Source organism: Vulpes vulpes, chromosome 13 (genome assembly GCF_048418805.1).
Source record: "Vulpes vulpes isolate BD-2025 chromosome 13, VulVul3, whole genome shotgun sequence".
Lineage (NCBI taxonomy): Eukaryota > Metazoa > Chordata > Mammalia > Carnivora > Canidae > Vulpes > Vulpes vulpes.
Genome location: NC_132792.1, coordinates 124,003,988 through 124,023,273, shown reverse-complemented (window position 1 = coordinate 124,023,273; position 19,286 = coordinate 124,003,988). Strand labels below are relative to the sequence as shown.

The 19,286-nt window shown below is 47.6% G+C and overlaps 1 protein-coding gene across 2 annotated transcripts in view; it reads left to right on the top strand.

Annotated features, from left to right (window-relative positions):
- Window positions 1–19,286, top strand: part of KIF26B (kinesin family member 26B) — a 446,195-nt gene that overhangs the window by 342,489 nt on the left and 84,420 nt on the right. For both annotated transcript variants that reach the window (XM_072732821.1, XM_072732822.1), the window contains one exon: window positions 18,821–19,027. In XM_072732821.1, the coding sequence (XP_072588922.1) occupies window positions 18,821–19,027 (207 nt within the window). The remainder of the gene's footprint in view (window positions 1–18,820; window positions 19,028–19,286) is intronic.

Sequence of the window (19,286 nt, the reverse complement as noted above, 5' to 3'; positions counted from 1 at the left end):
TCTCATTGTTGGCCACAGGCTTGGAGCACATCTATAGTCCTATGTGTGTGGAGTGTGGCAGATAATGAATGCCACAGGGTATTGCAACTTTCTGAAGGAGGAGGACAGATATAAGCACGAGGGATCTCGTGGGTCAGAGATCAGAAGTTTCCATGCTGGTGATTCTGGGCTGGTGTGAACCTGGGTTTCCACGGTAGAAAGGTTAAAAAAAGTCCCACCATCGGGGCTCTGGATGAAAGCCATCCTAACATCTCTTTACTGAGCTCTGACGTTGACTCCAAGGCTCCATGGAGAGGGTCCGAGATGACTTTTCCTCTAAACACAGGATTTCATTAGATGGTTGTGCCTACAGGCAAAGCAAAAATTTCATGCGGCTTTCCTAGTCTTTTGTTTAAATGATGCCAGAAATATTGAAATTGAAACAAATTTTGCATGAAGTTGCTTTCAGGGAGTTAAATAGGCTCCAGGAACAGAGTTAATGAACCAAAGGAAAACAGGTTCTGGTTATGCTACTAGAAATTGGGGTTTTATTCTAATAAATCATTGCTTTAGAGAAAAGTCCTTTCTAAACTTTCCCTGTGCTATTTCTTTTTTATTCTCTGAATGAACAGTGGGGTCGTCTCTGCATTTCTGAGTTTGTTTCTTCCCAGCCACCTGGTCGTAATCCAGAGGGAAAAACAAATGAGATTGATTCTGTGAGCCACACCTCATTGCCATTCACACACGGACCATAATGCTTGGTTCTCCACTAAACAAACGAAGAACATTCTGGAAATTTTGCAGAACCAAAACCTCACGTTTATCTCTACAGTTGAAATTTCCTAGAGGGAAAAAAAAGAAAAGAGCATATCAAGTAAAATGAAGCCTCAACTTTCATGTGTACCAGTCTGTGTTTTAGAACATTTCCGTCTTTGAGGAAGGGTTGTAGTGTCTCCGTCCCCCTGGTGAGTGGCTGGTGTGCATGAGGCCAGGCGCTTGCTCACCTGCCACATTCCTCCAGCTGTAAAATGGGGTCAGAGCTATATCCATGTTTTTCCAGTGATGCTCTGCACACGGCTACTGTGCCAGTGGGAAGAGTTTGCCAGTGGGGTGTCAAAACTAGAGACTCCACTGTCCTCTCCTTCCCTGAGAGCAGCCAAAGGAGAAAGAAAAAGGTCCTGGCTGGAAAAAAGGTGTCACACTCAAATTGGGTATTTTGCAAAAAATTGGGTAAAAAGGTGTTTACAAAAGTATTGGTCAGGTGCAGAAACGTAGAAGGGCCAGTGTCCCTTGGGTCTGAAGGGCCTGAGGGAGGCGGCAGTTTTCAGAGCCAGAGCAAGGCAAATGTGCAGAGGCCTCGGACCTACCTGCCTCCCTCTCGTGGGGTCCAGGCAGGCCTGCCTCCCTGGGCACCTGCAGGGTGGGAAAGGGTGGGAATGCATCTGGAGGGCACAGAAGAAAATTGGCCCAGCATGGATGGGAACGATTCTTTCCAAATACCCTCCCTCACTCTCTGAAAGGAAGAGACACCCTGGCCTTCGTTGCCACCACCCTTCTCTGTTCTCGGATGGATGGATGCAGCTTACCCCTCCCACACCCTGCCTTGCCTGTCATTTTCTATCCTGTGCAGTGCCCTCATTCCTCACTCTGCCAATACTGTCATCACGGGCAGAACAAATAGAGGCTATTTCAAAACATCTCTTTTTTTTTTTTTGCTACCAACAGCATGAGGTTTGCTCTGCCATTAGAGTGACACAGACTCAGGGTGAGGTTTCAGCCTGAGCTCATTGCATCCATTTTTCCTCAGCACAGACCATCTTTCTCAGCAGCCCCTGCTGGACCAATTTCTGGCTGGGTGGGACACAGCGGCACAGCAATAGCTTTGGCTCATTTGCCGGCCAGATTGCCAAAATGAAGCTTCCACATGCGAGCACAGATCACACTGCACACTCTCTGGATGTCACCCTTTCTGGTCCTCTTGAATGACGTTTAGAGCACTGTTTCTTCAGATATGTTGTCAATACCCAAGACACCTACAATACCCAAGACGCTGTTTCTTCAGATACGTTGTCAATACCCAAGACACCAAGAATTGGGACTTCCTAGAGGGGTATTTTTTTTTAAGATTTTATTTATTCATTCTTGAAAGAGAGAGAGAGAGGCAGAGACATAGGCAGAGGGAGAAGCAGCTCCCTGTGGGGGGCCCAATAGATCCCAGGGACCCGGGGATCATGCCCTGAGCCAAAGACAAATGCTCAACCACGGAGCCACCCACGCATCCCTTCTGGAGGGGTATTAACTATCCTTTCCACTCCTACTTTTTTCCCAAATTTGAACCAAGAGCTATTGATGAGACCTTACCCTTGATCAGAATAGCACTGAGTTTTGTTGCAAATACATTTGTGAGCATTGTAATGATGAAGATAGATAATTGTAGAAGATAGATAGATAGATAGATAGATAGATAGATAGATAGATAGATAGGCAGATAGACAGACCTGTGTGGATGTGTGTTCAAGAATGGGATCAGTTTTCTTAGAACCATCCATTGAATGGCTCCTTTTGGCAGGATGGCTGACCGGGAGGCCCAGTCCTAGGGGTCTGTCCAGCAAGTCTGCCGAGTGACTGGCAGGTCCTTGTAAGGGATGACTAAATTCAAGCTGTGAATTTACCCTGCGCCCACCCAGGGGGTCATTGTCTCCATCAACCTGTCAATAAAATACATGGTAAAGATTCGAATAACAGAGTGGAACAGTTTCAAAGGACTTGTTACAATCTATAGAGTCAATAACTGACAATTTTAGAAAATCCCCGAATACAAATTTACACAATTTGGGGCTGTTTTACGACTTATCAGGCCATTAATCTACGTTTTAAAAGTCCCTTATATACTTAATCATAGCCTATGCTTTCTTAAAAGTGCGGAAATACGTTCCAGCATGCTCAACCATAGCAACACTAGGAAAAAAATGACTTAAGGGAATTCCGTAAGACTTGCCAACACAACCATAAAAATATTCAATATGGAGTCTGGTTGGGGTACGATTTATATGCAACAGGTGGGGCTTGATTAAAGGGTTTGTGTTTGTCTTTGTGCCTTGTCTCCCCGGGTAGGCAGTTATAGTAGAAGGCACACAACTTACAGCCTAAGGCTAGAACTGAGTTTGACTCCCGTGTCTACCACTCACCTCCTAGAAGATGTCAAGTAGACCATTTCGATCCCATGGTGGGAAAGGCTGGACCCTAAAAGGGTACCTGGGAGGTTGGTGCAGAGCAGAGCAGAGGGAAGCCCTCAAGAGATGCTTGGTGAATTGCAACCACATGCAAGAGCTCACACAGAGCATAGGGTTCGACCGGATTTTTCACCACCCATTCCCCAGAAACCTACACATGCCCACTCTGTCCCTCAGAAAGACCAGTGGTCGAAATATATTTACTTCTGTTTCGTGAATTCAGACACAGCCCCTGTGCCACCAGTCGGCATAACTACCACTTCCAGCCCACCCCCTAAGAATACAAGAAGCAAGAGTTTAGAATCTGGGTGGGTCACTTTGAAAACATTTCCAACTCTTGACCTTAAGTCATTATTATTTCTGGAGCACTCTTTTTCTTCCTCCATATCTCTTTGCACTTCCTTTTGTGCTCTCATCCAGAACCATCCCAGGGAAGACCCTGTTTCTGGATGCTTCCATCTCTCCTTTCTACTTCCCAGATTGAAAACTTACTGGTCCCACAGAATCAAGCTCCAACTGTGTGAAAAGCATGTCAGTGTCTCTTGGTGGGGATGTAAGGATAAATAGGATGCAGGTTGTCCTTCCAGGTATGCACAGTCTTAAATTTTGAAAAGGAGTTTTTTTCCCTAGAGCTTCACTGCCATATATAACTGCCAAATCTGTGCACCGACTCCTGAGCTCAGCAGCCCTGGCTGAGAGTCTCTCAGCTGCCACCTCCATGTCCTACGCAGACACCTTTACCCTAAACTCAGCCTTCTGGGGGATATTCATTATAGTCTCACTTACTCCATTTTGTAAGTAAGTCTCACTTACTCCATTTTGGTAGATGAATGTTTTTTGTAAGTAAGTCTCACTTACTCCATTTTGGTACATGAATGTTTCTTATCATGCATAAGGTTTATCATGCATGAGGTTCATTCTGAGTGGAGTTCTCTAGAGCCCCCCTGATGCTACCAGGGGGCACTTGGCCATCTGGACTGTGTTAGAGGTGGACAGGATGATAATAAGATCTCCTGGTACCTAAATGGGCTTCAGGATGGATCTGGGTTCCATCATTGTTCCCACTTGTAATACGTTATAGCTGGAAAAACTGGCTAGACGGTTATGGGTTTCCACCTACCCAACAAAAGCAAAATTAGCATTTCCTCTGCCCTACCCAGGAAGTGTTCTGTGTTTTCAGTGACCAGTTTATTCTGAAATACTTCCACCAGGGCAGCCCTGGTGGCTCAGCAGTTTAGCACCGCCTGCAGCCTGAGGTGTGATCCTGGAGACCTGGGATCAAATCCCATGTTGGGCTCACTGCATGGAGCCTGCTTCTCCCTCTGCCTGTGTCTCTGTCTCTCTCTGTGTGTGTGTGTGTCTCTCATGAATAAATGAATAAAATCTTAAAAAAATGAAATACTTCCATCAAATTTAGACATCGTTCTGGATGAACTTTGACCTAGAAGCAGAGGCTCCTTCCCCAGTGAAATGATCCTAAGTTTTTGAATTTTAATAACTATTTTCCACACAAAATAAATATTGACCATTCTACTCAACCATGAGTGCTTATTGATTCTAGAAATTGTAAATGAATGTGTTAAACATTATTCTCAAACACACTCACACTCATGCACATGCACATGCACATGCATACACACATGCGCACGCACACGCACAGACTTTGCAGAGCCAGAACAGCATTCTCCTGGAGGAATGATGGTCTTGGGACAATTGTTGGCTTCCTTTAATATTGATTTCCTAAGAAGTATTATTTCTGTGAGATCCTCAATAATCACTTATTTGAAGACAGAGAAGCAGAAAAGAACCTAAAGGAAGGATTGGTTTGGATCCTGCCATAGAAAGTTTATGGCTCTGTATGAGTAATAAAACAGTGGGGGCAGGGGAGAACTGCAGAACCTAAGAAGTATAGATCAAGATTTGGGCTACTTTCAGAAGAAGGGTCCTTTAACCTGGTGATCCTTACTAAGAACAACACTTACTTTAGAGCTCAAGAGTTTTCCTCAAGTAGTATATGGAGCAGAGTCAGAAGCCACTTCCACTTTGACAGCACCAAAATGTTCTTCTTTGGCTACCAGAATCTTTAAAATTAATAAGAAGGTCATTTCCCCAGAATGTAACATTCACATCAGTAGTGTTTGGACTCACGATGGAGCTTGAGGGAAAGCTTCCTTGAGGATGAAGCCAACATACCTACTGGATGGTGGTGGTTCTTCTCCTTCTCCTTTTTTTTTTTTTTTTAAGATTTTATTTATTTATTTATCTATTTATTTATTTGAGAGAGAGCTCAGAGGGAGAGGGAGAAGCAGGCTCTCCACCGAGCAGGGAGCCTGACACAGAGTTCAATCCCAGGGTCCTGAGATCATGACCTGACCCCAAGGCAGACACTTCACCAACTGCCACCCAGGTGCCCCTAAATGGTGATTCTTCAAGTGGGATTCTCAGGCCCCAATCCAGACATACTGAGTCAGGAACTCTGGAAGGGAGGACCCTCACAATCTGTGTCTAAGCCAGTAGTTTAAGTTTGAGTAGTTTGCTGCTCTTGAGCAAGACAACGTGAGCTTCCCTTCCCTGTGTTGATGTGAAATCAGTTCCTAGGAGCCTGTACTTACCTGTTGTTACTGCAGTAAAAATGTGCCTGGAGAGACCATATTCAGTGCCCAGTTGCCTCATAAAAGTTTACAAAGTAAAGAATCTATGCTGTATCAATTGTGTGTTAGAACCCTAGTCACTAACTGGGAGTATGAACCAGACACAAGAAAGACAAATGCCAGTGGGTGAGCTGCTATGTGATCCTGAGGACAGCAGGGCCAGGGCTGCTCTGTCTCCTCTAGTACAGAGAGAGGAGATGGTTCTTCCCCAGGCAGGCCCGAGCTACCACTGACACAGTCTGCTTTGTGGCTAGAACAGAGCAGTCTGCATCCTGTGGATTTATGGACACTCCCGTAGAACAGTGTTCTCCCTTCCTGAGAGTTCTGGAACACATCTGTCTCTGGCCCCCTCCTTGAATGCAAACGTTTTGGCATACTTTGCTTCCCTAGGTAAGGTGGGTGCCGTGCTCATTGGCATTTTAATAAATATTTATTTGTTGCTTGACTGATTCATTATTCTCCTTGTCAAGTTACAGGGCTGCTGCCAGCACCAAGTGCAGATGCATACGGCAAGCTTCTAACTGTACAATTGTGGGTCCTCCACATGGACCTTCCCTGCCAGAGACTCACTGAACAAATCATCAGCACATTTAGGATGTTGTGCTGTTATAAAAGTGCAAGTCGCAAGACCATTTTCTCCCTTAATTCCATAGCAGCCCAAACTGGAAGACTGCTGGTGGTGTTTTCAGATGGGGAAATCTTCACTGCAGAGCAGTGGGGACCTCCTGGCTAGTCTCACTCTCCATCCTTCAGTGGCTCCCTATTGTCCAGGTTAAGGACAAAGTTTTTAGTTTGGAAAAGAAGTCTGTCTGCAATCTGATATCCACCTGATTTTTCCAGCCCCATTTCTTGCCCCTCCACCACTGTGCCCATCCTAGACTACAGTCAGAGAAAATCGTTTTAAGACAATGCTCACCAAGCCCTCATGGTGTGCCAGGCTCCTTGCCTCCCGCACACCATCCTGTGTTATCCTCATCCCATAAGGCATAGATCCTTTTACCGTCTCCATTTAACAGATAAGGAAACTGAGGCACAGAGAAGCCAAGAAACTTGACTGAAAGCCCTGTGACTACTCATCAGTCCCTTGCATGCGTTTGCCCACACGCTCCCTCCGCCTAGTTCCCTGTGCCCTGCTGACACCAGCTCCTCTTCTAAGCTTTCCTGATGATTATCTGCAGGAAACCTTGCCTGGCCCCTACTCCCCTAGTGGAAATGCCCCCTGCCCCATTTGGGCCCTCATCATACCTTCGTACAGAGCTGTTTTGTACTACTCTGTTGTCTTTTTTCTTCTCACCTGGCACACCAGAAGTCCCTTGAAGACACGGCTGGTTTTGGAGTTCTTCATAACCCTTGGAGTCCCAGATGGTACCTGGCCCAGGTTAAGAGGTATTTACTCAGCAGATGCTGGAGGAAGGAAGGAATGGATTGATGGCCTCCTCCTGCTTCCTGACCTAGATGTTTATGCACTAGACTAATTTGGGGGTGGCCAGGAGTCTGGGGGAGCTAATGACTTTGTTCTGATTAGTCTGTGGCTTTTGGGCAAGTTTCTTCTAGTCTGAGGTCCTTCATCCAAACAAGAGGAACTATACACTCTGATCTGATGAGGGGGCAACAGCTCAGGCTCTTTCTAAACACAACGATGGGCAGTTGGCAGGTTTCCCTGGAAGGTGAGATAAAACAGCTCTGTGTGAGCTGGGTCCCAGGAACAAAGCTCCATGACGGGGACACCTTGTTGTAATAGAGCTGGTGACAGCATCCCTTCTGCAGAGCCATGATCCAGCCTCCATCTACATTCTGGTCTTGGAGGGGAGCTGATTCCATACCAAAAAAGGGCGTGTTAAGGGTATTTGTGGGGCCCTGGCAAAGTTGGCTCTTATGATTTGGCAAGATGCAGCTGCAGACCATCCATCCCCGCCCATGATAAATGATTCTGACATTTCCTTCAGGTAGAATGTATGAGGAAGGCTTTTGAATTCTCAAATGCAGGAGCCTACCTTACAGATCAGGTGCCTTTTACTAAAGGTCGCCAAAGCCACTTGGCCCCAGAGGGAATGCATGCTGCCCTCCCGGGCCCCCTCCATACCCAGCTTTGTAGTCATTGTTGGAATATGGGTACATACCTTAATTTGTGGGTTTTTTTCCCAATCCCTACCATATGCACCCTGGAGCAGGATGCAATTAGGTAAATATCATGCTTACTCAGCACACTCCACCCTACTCCATCCCCCGACTGACCTCCCATTCTCTACGCACCCATTTTAAAAAGAAACTAAAGAGAACACATGTCCTCCAATTAATCCGTGATATTAGAGTTTACCATTCTGCTTTGAGCTTATGTCCTGCTGCAGGCAAGGGCTTCTCTGCCAAGCAGTGGGACAGGGAGGGAATTCAAAGTGGTCAGTGGCTCACCCTTGGCCAGAGGAGGCAGGAGCATCCTGTTCACCTTGACCCCCCCCCACCCCAAGCTGGGCTTCACCCCCTCTTCTCACCAGCACTTCATCCACCTCCCCTGGCTGTCCAGGTTTATCCTGTGCCATCGATCCTTCCAGCAAGGTGGTCTGGGGCTCACTGTAGCCTCACTGAGTAATTCTTGCTGTTGTGCCAAGCCTACAACTCAAAAAGAAAGTAATCCAAAATGGAAATGCAAGTATCGCCCTTCTGCGTTGCAGGGAGACCTGACTGTTCTTTGCGTGTTCCAACCATGTCCTTGGCATCTCTTCCTCCCAGCCTGGCCGGGGCTCCCGGCACAGTGTGTGCAGTTGGTGAGATGGCACCAATGGGCTCCTAGGGAGGAATGGACAGGGAAAGAATTGGGAGTAATTGTGGCTAGCACTGCTTTATTGAACTCTCTTACTCTTTCTTACTGAAGGAGAGTGAAAAATCTCTAAAACTTACCAAGGGTCCAGGGCTCTGGGACTGGCATGATATCTTCCAGCTCCTATGCCCTCTCTCCTCCCCTTCTTCACTGTGCTGGGGTCCTGAGAATGTAGGGCCCAGTGTGGCGATCCATCGAGTACTTGTCAGGCTTTGACATGAGATAATTTACCTAACTTCCCAAATCTTACCCAGGCCTATTCCAGATTTCAACCCCTTGACCCCAAAGTTCCCTCCAATGCCTTTTATTACAAGGATAAGTCCCTGTACTCCTCTTGACTGGGCTCCTGGGTTCCAGGCTGGATGAGAGCCCATTTAAGGAAGGGAATCCCCAGCCTGCTTCAAACTCAACTTCCTGTGAGCCCTGAAAAGGACACCTTCTCTCCCACCACAGGGCAGGCAGTACGTAGGCTGGAAAGGCCATAGTTTCTGTTCCAGCTTCCCTGATCTCTGTGCCCAGGAAGCACTGAGAGCCCAGGCTAATGCTGGCACCCCGAGGTTCTGTTCGGGTGTCATCCATACGTGGCCCTGCCAGGAACAAGACGATGCACATACTCAAGAAATTGGAAGCCAGCATAGACAGTCCTCCTAAATAACAGCTTTATGTAGAAAAGGGTCTTCAGGGGCACCTGGGTGGCTCAGTCAGTTAAGCATCTGCCTTCAGCTCAGATCATGATCCCAGGGCCTGGGGTCAAGCCCCACGTCAGGCTCCCTGCTCAGCGAGGAGCCTACTTTTCCCTCTTCCTCTGCCTCTCCCCCTGCTTGTGCTTTCTCACTCTCTCTGTAAAATAAATAAATAAACACCTTGAAAAAATGGGAAAGAAAGAAAAGTGTCTTCAGTGATGAATGCCAGAAAGATATATGCGGACTTATTAGAGGATCATGGCTCCTTATCTTTTTGTTTTGGATAACCAGCTGGCTTCTTACGGTACCTTCCCAAATTCCATGCCATATGTGGAGCTGGTATTCCTAGATGGTTACTTGACTTATTCTCAGAGTTCTGGGTGTTCCTTATCGAGGTCAGAGGCCAGAAGCAGTGGGGAGGTGAGTTCCCTGGGGCCCTGGAGAACCCCCTGCAATGAGGTGCAGAAGGCATGGCATCAGGGGTCCGGTTAGCACGCCAAGGTTTTCGTATTTATAATAAAGTGGGCTGCAGAAAAGGAAAGCAGCTTTCCCTTGGTCCTGTTGTTTTCCAGACCAGACAGCAGTCCCTGGTGACAGACGGGGTGTGCGTCTGTCGGATGCAGATGCAGCATTCCCTGAGTGTTTGCTATTTAACGACAGATCTACTATTTAGCTTTGCAGGCGTAACACATGAGTGAGCTTTAGCGGTAAATGGGCCCTTATTAACAATGAGTGCCAAGCGCCAAAGTGGGTGCATTGGGAAGAATTCTAATGTAAGGAGTGCCCACGGCTGCTGTGCTCAAAAAAGTCCTTCCATGCCATTTTGTCTCCTAAATGGGCATGTTTCAAAAGAGGAAATAACCATAATAGCCACAAACTAACCACAACCGCGTTCCCACCCAGTATTCAGAAAAATCTCCAGTTGTCACTTACCCAGGATTTACCAAAATTGAAGCAAATGAAAGAGTGTGTGGAGATTGGAAGTCCTGAGCTCTGCCTTGGATCTGTTAGACTTGGCGGGCCTGGGACAAGTGTGCACAGTGGGTGACACGTTCTCTCTCTGGGTCTCTTGTGTGGCATAAACGGGTAAGGATCTAGCGACGAGGTCTCCGGAACCCCTAGGTCCAAGGTGGTTGAAGGGATTGCCCAGAGCCATGACCCTGTGCTAGGCACCGCTGTGAACATGGCTTCAGTGTGATGGGAGTCATTATGGAACCTACTTTATGCCAAGTGAGTAGCACAGTTATTTGCCTAATAAGCACGTGAATCCTTCCAGATAATGGTTATTATCCCCTTTACTGGTGAGAGAACTGTGTTCAAATAATATGTTGATGCCCATATGGCTAGTAAGAGCTGGCATCTGACCTCAAATTCCATGGTCTTTCTGGTAAACTCACACCCTCAACAATAGTAATTCTTTAAGTTTATATTATAGGTTTTTAAAATACTAAAAATTTTATCATATTAATATAATATCACATAATATAATTATTATGAAGTACTGACAGCCAGTATTTATTTATTGAATGCTCATTGTGTAGCAGGCACACTTGTACGGGTGCTGCAGACACCTGCTCTTTTTATGATCATGACAGCCCTGCTTGGAACGTACCGTTACTAGGACACATTTCTAGATGCAGTGTGCAGGAGGTTAGGTCACTTGTGCATGTCAGTGAGCAGTACGGCCAGAGCTCAAACCCAGGCAGCCTGTGTGCAGAGCGCATGCTCCCAGCCTCCGGGCTGCACTCCACAGGGTCGTTCGGAGGACGTGCTGATAGCGGGCATCGGTAACCTTGGGCATGCTCATCTCCAGGGACACCTCAGAAGCCCATATCCCACTTCACCCAAGAATGACTGTATCTTAGGGCATATTTTTGGACCAGCTCATCATCCATTTGAAATCAGTTCCCAAATGCAATGAGCTAAGAGATGGGGCCTCTTCTACATAAGCGGTTAGAATTCAGCCCTTGCTACCAGCACAGCCTCTGAAGCACGCCTGTCTCCATGCTCCCAGCCTTGGCCAGCTCTCCCCCGCCTGCTAATTGGTGTGATGGGCCTCACTCCCAGAGGCTGCCTGGCTGTGAGCAGCAGTGCCTCCTGCCTCTCTGGGGAGGGACTCCTCTCCTGGCTGAGCTTCCCCCTGGGCTTGAGGGCTGAGGCTGACAGATGCACAAGCCAGGAGCTTCAGGGAATGTCCCTCCTCCTCCATCCCCCAAGCACTTCCTTAGTGAGGACATCTCATTACTGGGCTCCATTTTCTGGTCTTGCACATGTTCCCTCACTTGTCACCTTTCCCAGCCTGGCTTTTAATAATGTAAATCTCCCCCTCTCTGATGGCATCACTGCTCATTATTTGCTGTCTGGCACCAGATGGGCTCACCCACTGGCACCTCTTAGAAGCCAGCCACCCAGCGCAGGGACGGCACCCTCTCTCGAAGGCAGTTGAGGTCTGGCTCAGCCCGGCCAGGTTCAAGCCCTGCTGGGTTTGGCGGGAGGACAGTCTCCTTCTGTGGCTCCATCCGACCCTAGATGCTCAGTGGAGGGTGAGCTGGTCAGGCGCTGCTGCCCTTTCGCCTTTTCTTGTAGCCAGCTGGCTTTGAACAAGTCACTTAAGTGCCCAGAACCCAGTTATTTAAGTCTCCTTGGCCATAAAGTAAGGATGGTGGTAACAGTAATGATATTAACATTCACCTAAATAAAGCTGTTGCTGGGAATCAAATGGAAATGAGATATGAGAAAATCCTCTGTAAATATAAACTTTATAAAATTTGTAAAGAAGTTACAGCCACGGTGCAGATGGCAGGTGACAAGTGAGTGATAAAGTGATTGATTTTGTTGACACAGAGTAGACAGTCCCACCCCCCCCCCCCCCCGCCAGAATCAGCTAGGCGTCTCAGCCTCCTGGCATTAGCCCTCCTACACCCCAAACTCAGCACTAGATCCTACTGCTCTGGACCTTCTCCAGGGGAAGAGCCCTGTGAACCTTGGCTAGATGGTTCAGGATCACTGTTGTGGTTTGATCAAAGAAATTCAGTCCCAGTTAGCTTTGTCCCATAAATGACAACCGAGCTGCAGTTAGTGGATCTGCTGTTCTGTAAGGTAACTATGCTTTGATGGAACACAACTCTGTCAGCTATGTTTAAAGCCTCCCTCTGTAAACTTGGGGAGCACAGCTCCGGGAATTAGGATCATTCGAGAATTCCAACACCATCGCTATATGACACATGATTCCTGCTGCCTCCTAAGTAACTTCTGGAGCCTTTGAGTTGCATGAAATCATCAAGATCTTCCTGCAGAAAGAGCAGTTTCAGATTCTTTCTAAACATTTTAACAGGGAAGTATTTAAACTTTCTCCTTTTCAAAAATAAATAAAATAAAATAAACTTTCTCCTTTTTTTTTTTAAGGTTTTATTTATTTATTCATGAGAGACAGAGAGAGAGAAAGAGGCAGAGATACAGGCAGAGGGAGAAGCAGGCTCTATGCTGGGAGCCTGACGTGGGACTCGATCCCAGGACTCCAGGATCGTGCCCTGGGCCAAAGGCAGGTGCCAAACCGCTGAGCCACCCAGGGATCCCCAAGTTTCTCCTTTTCTAAAACCGAGTTCTAATTTGCTCCTTTATGGAACATCTTTGCCTCCCTCATCTATTGGGTCAGACAATTATGTTGAGTAAATCAAAAGAAGGAAGGACGGTCACGTGTGGGAGTCGGTGTGTGAGCGGTGGGTTAGCAACAGGATCAGATTATAAAAAGGAAAGTGCTCTTTAAATAATAGCTGGAAAATTGCACTCTTTATCCCTCGTGGTGTGTTTTAGAAATCGACACTTCATCAAAATCTTTTACACTAGATTTGTCAGAATGTCCTAAGCATGGAAGGATGTGGAGGGTTGCTGAACTTCATGGGAGATCGGAAAAGCAAGCGTGCTGAGAAGGATGCATGCTGAGGACACACTGTTTCCATCTCCTGTCCCTCCAGTCATCTCACTCAGAATGCCTGGAGAATCTTCCAGAAGAGATTAATGTGCCATAAGCAGGCAACATGAACACAACCAGCACATCTGATCAAGACAAAAAAGGAAGGACTAAAATAAGGGAAACACCACATCTAGATTTTAGGTGTTCAGATCAAATTTAACAGGGATTACTTACCTTTGCCAAAGATGTTAAGCAGATAGTCTTTAATAGTCTTTAATTTTGAGGGGAGGGAAGGAGAAAGCTCATCTCTTTTGTCACTATGTATGTGCATGCTCATTAAAGAATATTTTGCTTTAATTTCTAAATTTAAATTTAATTTAAAATTAAGCCTAGGGTGCTTAGGAAGCTCAGTTAAGTGTCTGACTCTTGGTTTTGGCTCAGGTCATGATCTTAGGGTCGTGAGATTGAGCCCCACGTCAGGTTCCACACCCAGTCCAAAGCCTGCTTAAGACTTTCCCTCTGCCCCTACCCCCTGCTTGCTTGCTCTGTCTCTCTCTCTCAAATAAAATAGGTCTTTAAAAACTAAGCCTAGTAGGAGGGCTTCTGATGTCTTTAATCTGATATAGAAGAGCGTATTTTCTACTAGTTGATTGGAGGAATATGCATTCTTTCTTTCTTTTGAGATAATTTTTAGCATTTGTATGCTTCCCAACTGTCTTTCAAGGGGGGGGCACAAAAGACCCATTTTAGGGATGAGGATACCAACACCCATACCTGAGGTCACACGGCCACTCGGTGTTGGTGACATCTGAACTAGAACCGAGTTTCCTGGCTCCTAGTTCACATCTGGAGCCTGTAAGAAAGGCAATAAACTCACTATATATGCAGTGCACCCTTCTGTTCTTTGTTTTGCCCTCAAGAGCTCAACCCCATCTGAAAATACATCTAAACCAGAAAAGGCATCCTGGTGTTTGCTGAGGTCAGCACAGTGCTGTCTTCACCAGGCAGGGCTGGGATGCCAATTCTGTCTTTCGCCCAGACTCTGGCTCTCCCCTATCACAGGCGGAGAAGGTCACCTGTAAGGACAGGATGATGGCTGTTTCCGTGGCTTACATTCATCACAAGGAACCCCAGCACTGCCATCACTGGTGCTGGCCTCTGTGGGAGGGCCGTCCTGGACCAGACTCATGGGATGCTGACTGGCTGCGGTTTGGCCTTTCTGTCTCAGTGGCCGAGTCCTTTGTTCTAGACTCCCTCCTGACAATCTCACTTGTTCACTTTTCTCACTATTCTTGGTGGTGGATCGTGATGAACCTATGACATTGGCCTCTGATTTGCCTTGAACCATTTACAGACATGTTTTAGAAACTTAAACATAGATATGAAAGGTTTAAAGATAACTAATACTCTGGGATCAAGACAAAAATGATGCTAAATAGGATTTCCTGTCAGGTTGATCTGACTCTATCTTGACTCATTTCTATTCACTTAACTCTTAAAAATTTGTGAACCTGGACATCAGTGTAAAGAGATCCAGCCTTCTGGTGGCTCAATGATTGAGCATCTGCCTTCAGCTCAAGTCATAATCCTGGTGTCCTGTGATCGAGTCCCGCATGGGGCTCCCCGCAGGCAGCCTGCTTCTCCCTCTGCCTCTCTGTGTCTCTCATGAATAAATAAATAAAATCTAAAAAAAAAACAAAAAAAAACAAAACCCGAGAGATCCAAAATACAAAAATGCAAAAGGAGTAAAAGATTTCAGTGCTTCGTTTACTCTGCTGCCTCTAACCTTATAGGGTGGAAATGATATATCCTCACTGACCCACTTCCCTTGAGCTTTTGCTGTGGCCGAGATGCAGGCTGGGGACCACTCACTGTTTCATGTGTGTCTGTTGAGGGCCTTCATTGTGAGGGCCCCCAGAGGAGTTTAAGCAAAGCTCAGGTGTGAGAATGGAGACTGTGTTCTCTCTTTCCCCCACTGCCTCACTGCCATCTGTGGTCTTCTCTGGTCGGTGAGAGATCCTTCCCAAGGTCGTATTTGCCCAAAGTCTTCCTTTGCCTTAGAGTCTGAAGAAAGCCTCCAGCAGGACAGCTTCTGGGCAGAGAGATGGGCAACGAGGAGCCCCCTAGGTGTATACAATGTTCGTGTACTCCATGACTAGGGACGGACCCCATGACTAGGGATGGACAGGAATATCCGAGCTCACGATCAGGTGTAGTGTCAACGGTGAGCATCTGTGGGGTGCACCACTCACAAGTCCCAGAAAGCCATGTGGCATCCAGAGATGTCTTCTGCCTTGATGGAGGGAGTGTCTGCACGGCTCAGGAGCCAGGGTCCACCTCTCTCAACCACTCAGAGTCCCTCATGCCATCCAGGAGGAGGTGCTGCCATGATTAATGAGTGAGACACAAAGGCCACTGCTGCCCAGAGCAAGAGCTGTCTCCACCATCCACTAGGCAATTACATAAATAAGGCAAAGTGGGGTCTTGACCACTGAGGGCTTGGGTTGAGGGAGTGCCAGTCTCCTGTCACTTGAGCGGGGGTGTTGGGCCCTCCCTCCCCACACTCAGACTGTGCCCTGGCTTTCTAGACCTCATTCTGACAGTTCTGACTTTGGGATTGAAATCGGTCACTGTCCCCAGTGCCCCAAGAGCCGGGAGGAGGCCGTGGACATTCCAAACTGCAGGGGCCCTCTACACTCCCCAGGGCAGCTGGAAAGGAAGGGCTGAAGCAGGTGCTGCCAGAAACCCACCGGCGTTTGCCACAAAATCGAGAACTCCTGGCAAGACGTCCTGGGGACGGTCTTGATCCTAAGTGGAATCTGCAAAGCACTTTAATTACAGAGGATTAAGCAGGAAGTGGAGTGCTGGACTGAAGGAATAATGACACCAAGGAAGTCAAGCAGAAAAACCCAATTTCCTTCCTTTTAGGGGGGTGGGAGTGGTGAATATCCATTTATTTAAATGAATTGCAAAGGAAAGAATGAGGGTAGCATTTGCCCACCCCTGTCCAGAGTTCAGGGGGTGTTTAAAGGGCCGTGTATCTCCTTGGCCAGACCAGTGGCTGGGGTCTTCAGCCTGTCCACGGAAATGGAAATGGAGGCTTGGAACCTCATTATGATGCAGGAGCACTCCCCCTGGGAAATGACTCCCTAATTCAACCCCCCCTTCTCCTCGCAGGCCCTTGCCTGGCTTAGCTCATAGTTTACATTCAGCACCTCTAGTTGCCCCGAAATTGCATGCGAAATTGTGAAATAGAAAAGCAGTGGGCCATGTGACTCCATCAGTTCTGCCTGGCACCGCCTCATCCTTGGCTTGTGCCGCTCAGAGGCCGGGCTAGGGGATTTGCTTACAGAAAGCCTGCCCCCCCACACACACACCTGCCAAAAGTCGCCATCTGAATATGGGCCCTCTCCACACCTGCTGTGTAGCTGGGGCAGAGCTGTGGAAATGCATGGTACTGAAATAAGGTCGGAAACATTCGCAGCGAGCAAGAAATGGCCTGCATGGAACGTAGACAGATGCGGTGCTTTATTGTCATGTGTGCAGTGACTGTTTTAGCGATTGGATCCTGTGAGACCGGAGCCTAATACCTAGCTGGGTCTGCAGTAGTCCCTGTGGCGTCCTGTTTGTGATTCACAGTGCTCAGCATCCAGGGCAAGGAGTTCTAAAACCTTATCATTAACACTGTAGTGAGAGAATGCTAGGGTGTCACCATTCAGAGGGAGGGGAGTAAGGGGGAGGGAGGAGGAGGAGGAGGAAAAAAAGCAATCAAGCACCCACCCCAGGTTCAGTACTTCACATTGATTCATTTCATTCTCCCCACAGTCCCATGAGATAGATTTCATTGTCCCCATTGTACAGGTGAAAACACTGAGGCTTGGAGTGGCTGGACCACGTGTGGGAGCAGCACTTGCCATGATGGAAAAAGTATAGGCTTTGGCATCACACAGAGGTGGGATCAGAGCCTGGTCTCACCACCTCCCTTTTCAGGGACTAGGGCAAGTTCTAGAACACCTCTTCTCTCATGTGTGAAATCTGGACAGGTATGCCTATGCGCTGGTTGGTTGGGAGGATGACATAATGCCCTGTAGCTGACAGCACAGCCCTAGCACATAGTAGACCTCCAGAAAATGCAGGAATTGTTACATGACCTACTGATGGGAGAGCCAGGATTTAAATTCCCAGAGGTTGACTTCACTCCAGCCATGGGCTCCTTCCACCGTGACACCAGGCCCCCAGCTCTACCCCCGAGTGCTGTGGTGAGGTGGCAAGAGCCAGCACGGCCATCACAGGGCAAGTGATGAGGCCAGTGCCCTTCAGGTTTGCACACTGCGAGTCAGCCCCCTGCCTCCGCAGACAGGAAGAGGACAAACAGGAGAGGGCCCTTACTCCATTCTGCACAGTCCAGATTCTTCTCTGAGCATTTCTGCACTTTCAAAATATTTCCAACCCCTCTCCCCCAAAGGCCTGGCTGACATTTCATCAGCCCTGACAGTTGATCCGATGAGGAAGGTGAGACAGACAGAGGAGCTTAAAAAGAACCCTGCAGGATTCGCCACGTGGTATTACAAAAATCATCTCTGCCTGTCTGTCCGTCTGCCGCTCTACGCATCACCAGCCTTTGCATCCCCAGTGCCTGCCTAGCCTGGGGCCTGGCACTGAGCAGGGGCTCGACACATTTGCACTGAGCTGGCAACACAGGGACAAAAGCTGGCAAGGGAGAAAATGCTGTCCGTTCCCCAGGACCTGTGCCTGCAGAGCCGTGTGTGTGTGTGTGTGTTTGTGTGTGTGTGTGTGTGTGTGTGTCTTCAGCTCAACTTCTGCTCACTTAAAGGCTCTGGGACAGGCAGTTTATTCCTGTGGTCCATGGTCCCTGACTCAGGAGGCGGGTTAATAATGCTGCCCCCTTTCCCACCGAGACAGCGCTTTCGTTCTCTGAGATGACAACTTCTATGCACTCACTTAATGGGATCCCAAATAATATGTTTCAAACAAATCTTTTATCACCATTGCTCCTTGGAACCCATTTCAAATGCTGGCCATTAAAAACAGTCCATTTCATAAGCCTTTAATGATGACACTGATGACTGTGGGGTTTTTGTCTCCAAGAGTCCTGATGAGCAGAGGCCAGGAGTAAATTACGGAGCTAACTTTTATGTCCATGGGTTATTGATCTGTGAGTAGTTCTCTTGAAGGGAACTGCACCAGCCCTGAAACCTCAGCCATCCAGACTCCTTTTTCATCTATGTAACTGGGCCACCAGCGTACAGTTTTCAATTTATATTAATAAGCAGACAAAGGACATGGTGTGCCGTTTCCATAATAAAGCAATGGACGTATCAAAATACTCCGCCTGATAGCTACAAATAAGTCAGTTTTCCCTTGACCCTTTGAGGATTATGGTGCTGCTTCAGTTCATCATAATTTACCAGGAGAAGGCACCCTGCTGCTGTGCATGCTATGTCTCCAGAGTCTGGAAGGCTGCTCCTTCGAGATGTATCCAGCTTTCTCATTCTGTGTCCTTTCCTGCCTTTGTTTCTTGGCAGGTGAAAGTCATGCTTCGCATCTGTTCTACATTGGCTCGTGATACCTCAGAATCCAGCTCCTTCTTAAAGGTGGACCCACGGAAGAAACAGATCACCCTCTATGATCCCTTGACGTGTGGAGGTCAAAACGTCTTCCAAAAGAGGGGCAACCAAGTTCCTCCTAAGATGTTTGCCTTTGATGCTGTTTTTCCACAAGATGCTTCTCAGGTAGGTGTCACTGCCCAGTTGGGCTCGGCAACATTGACCAGTTTCGAGAAGCTTTTACTGTCTCTAGGACCTGTGAGATAGGCGGGTGTCTTCCAGAGTGCTCTGTTATGTCAGATCCTTCACTGGTACAACTTTTGGAAATCCATCAGAGCCCCCTTGAGTGGTCAGTCCTTTTGAATTATTGGTGTCTGATTTTGGGCAGGATCGCTGTGTCAGGATTTCAACAAGACATATCCTTGGAGAGAAGGAAGAGTGAGCC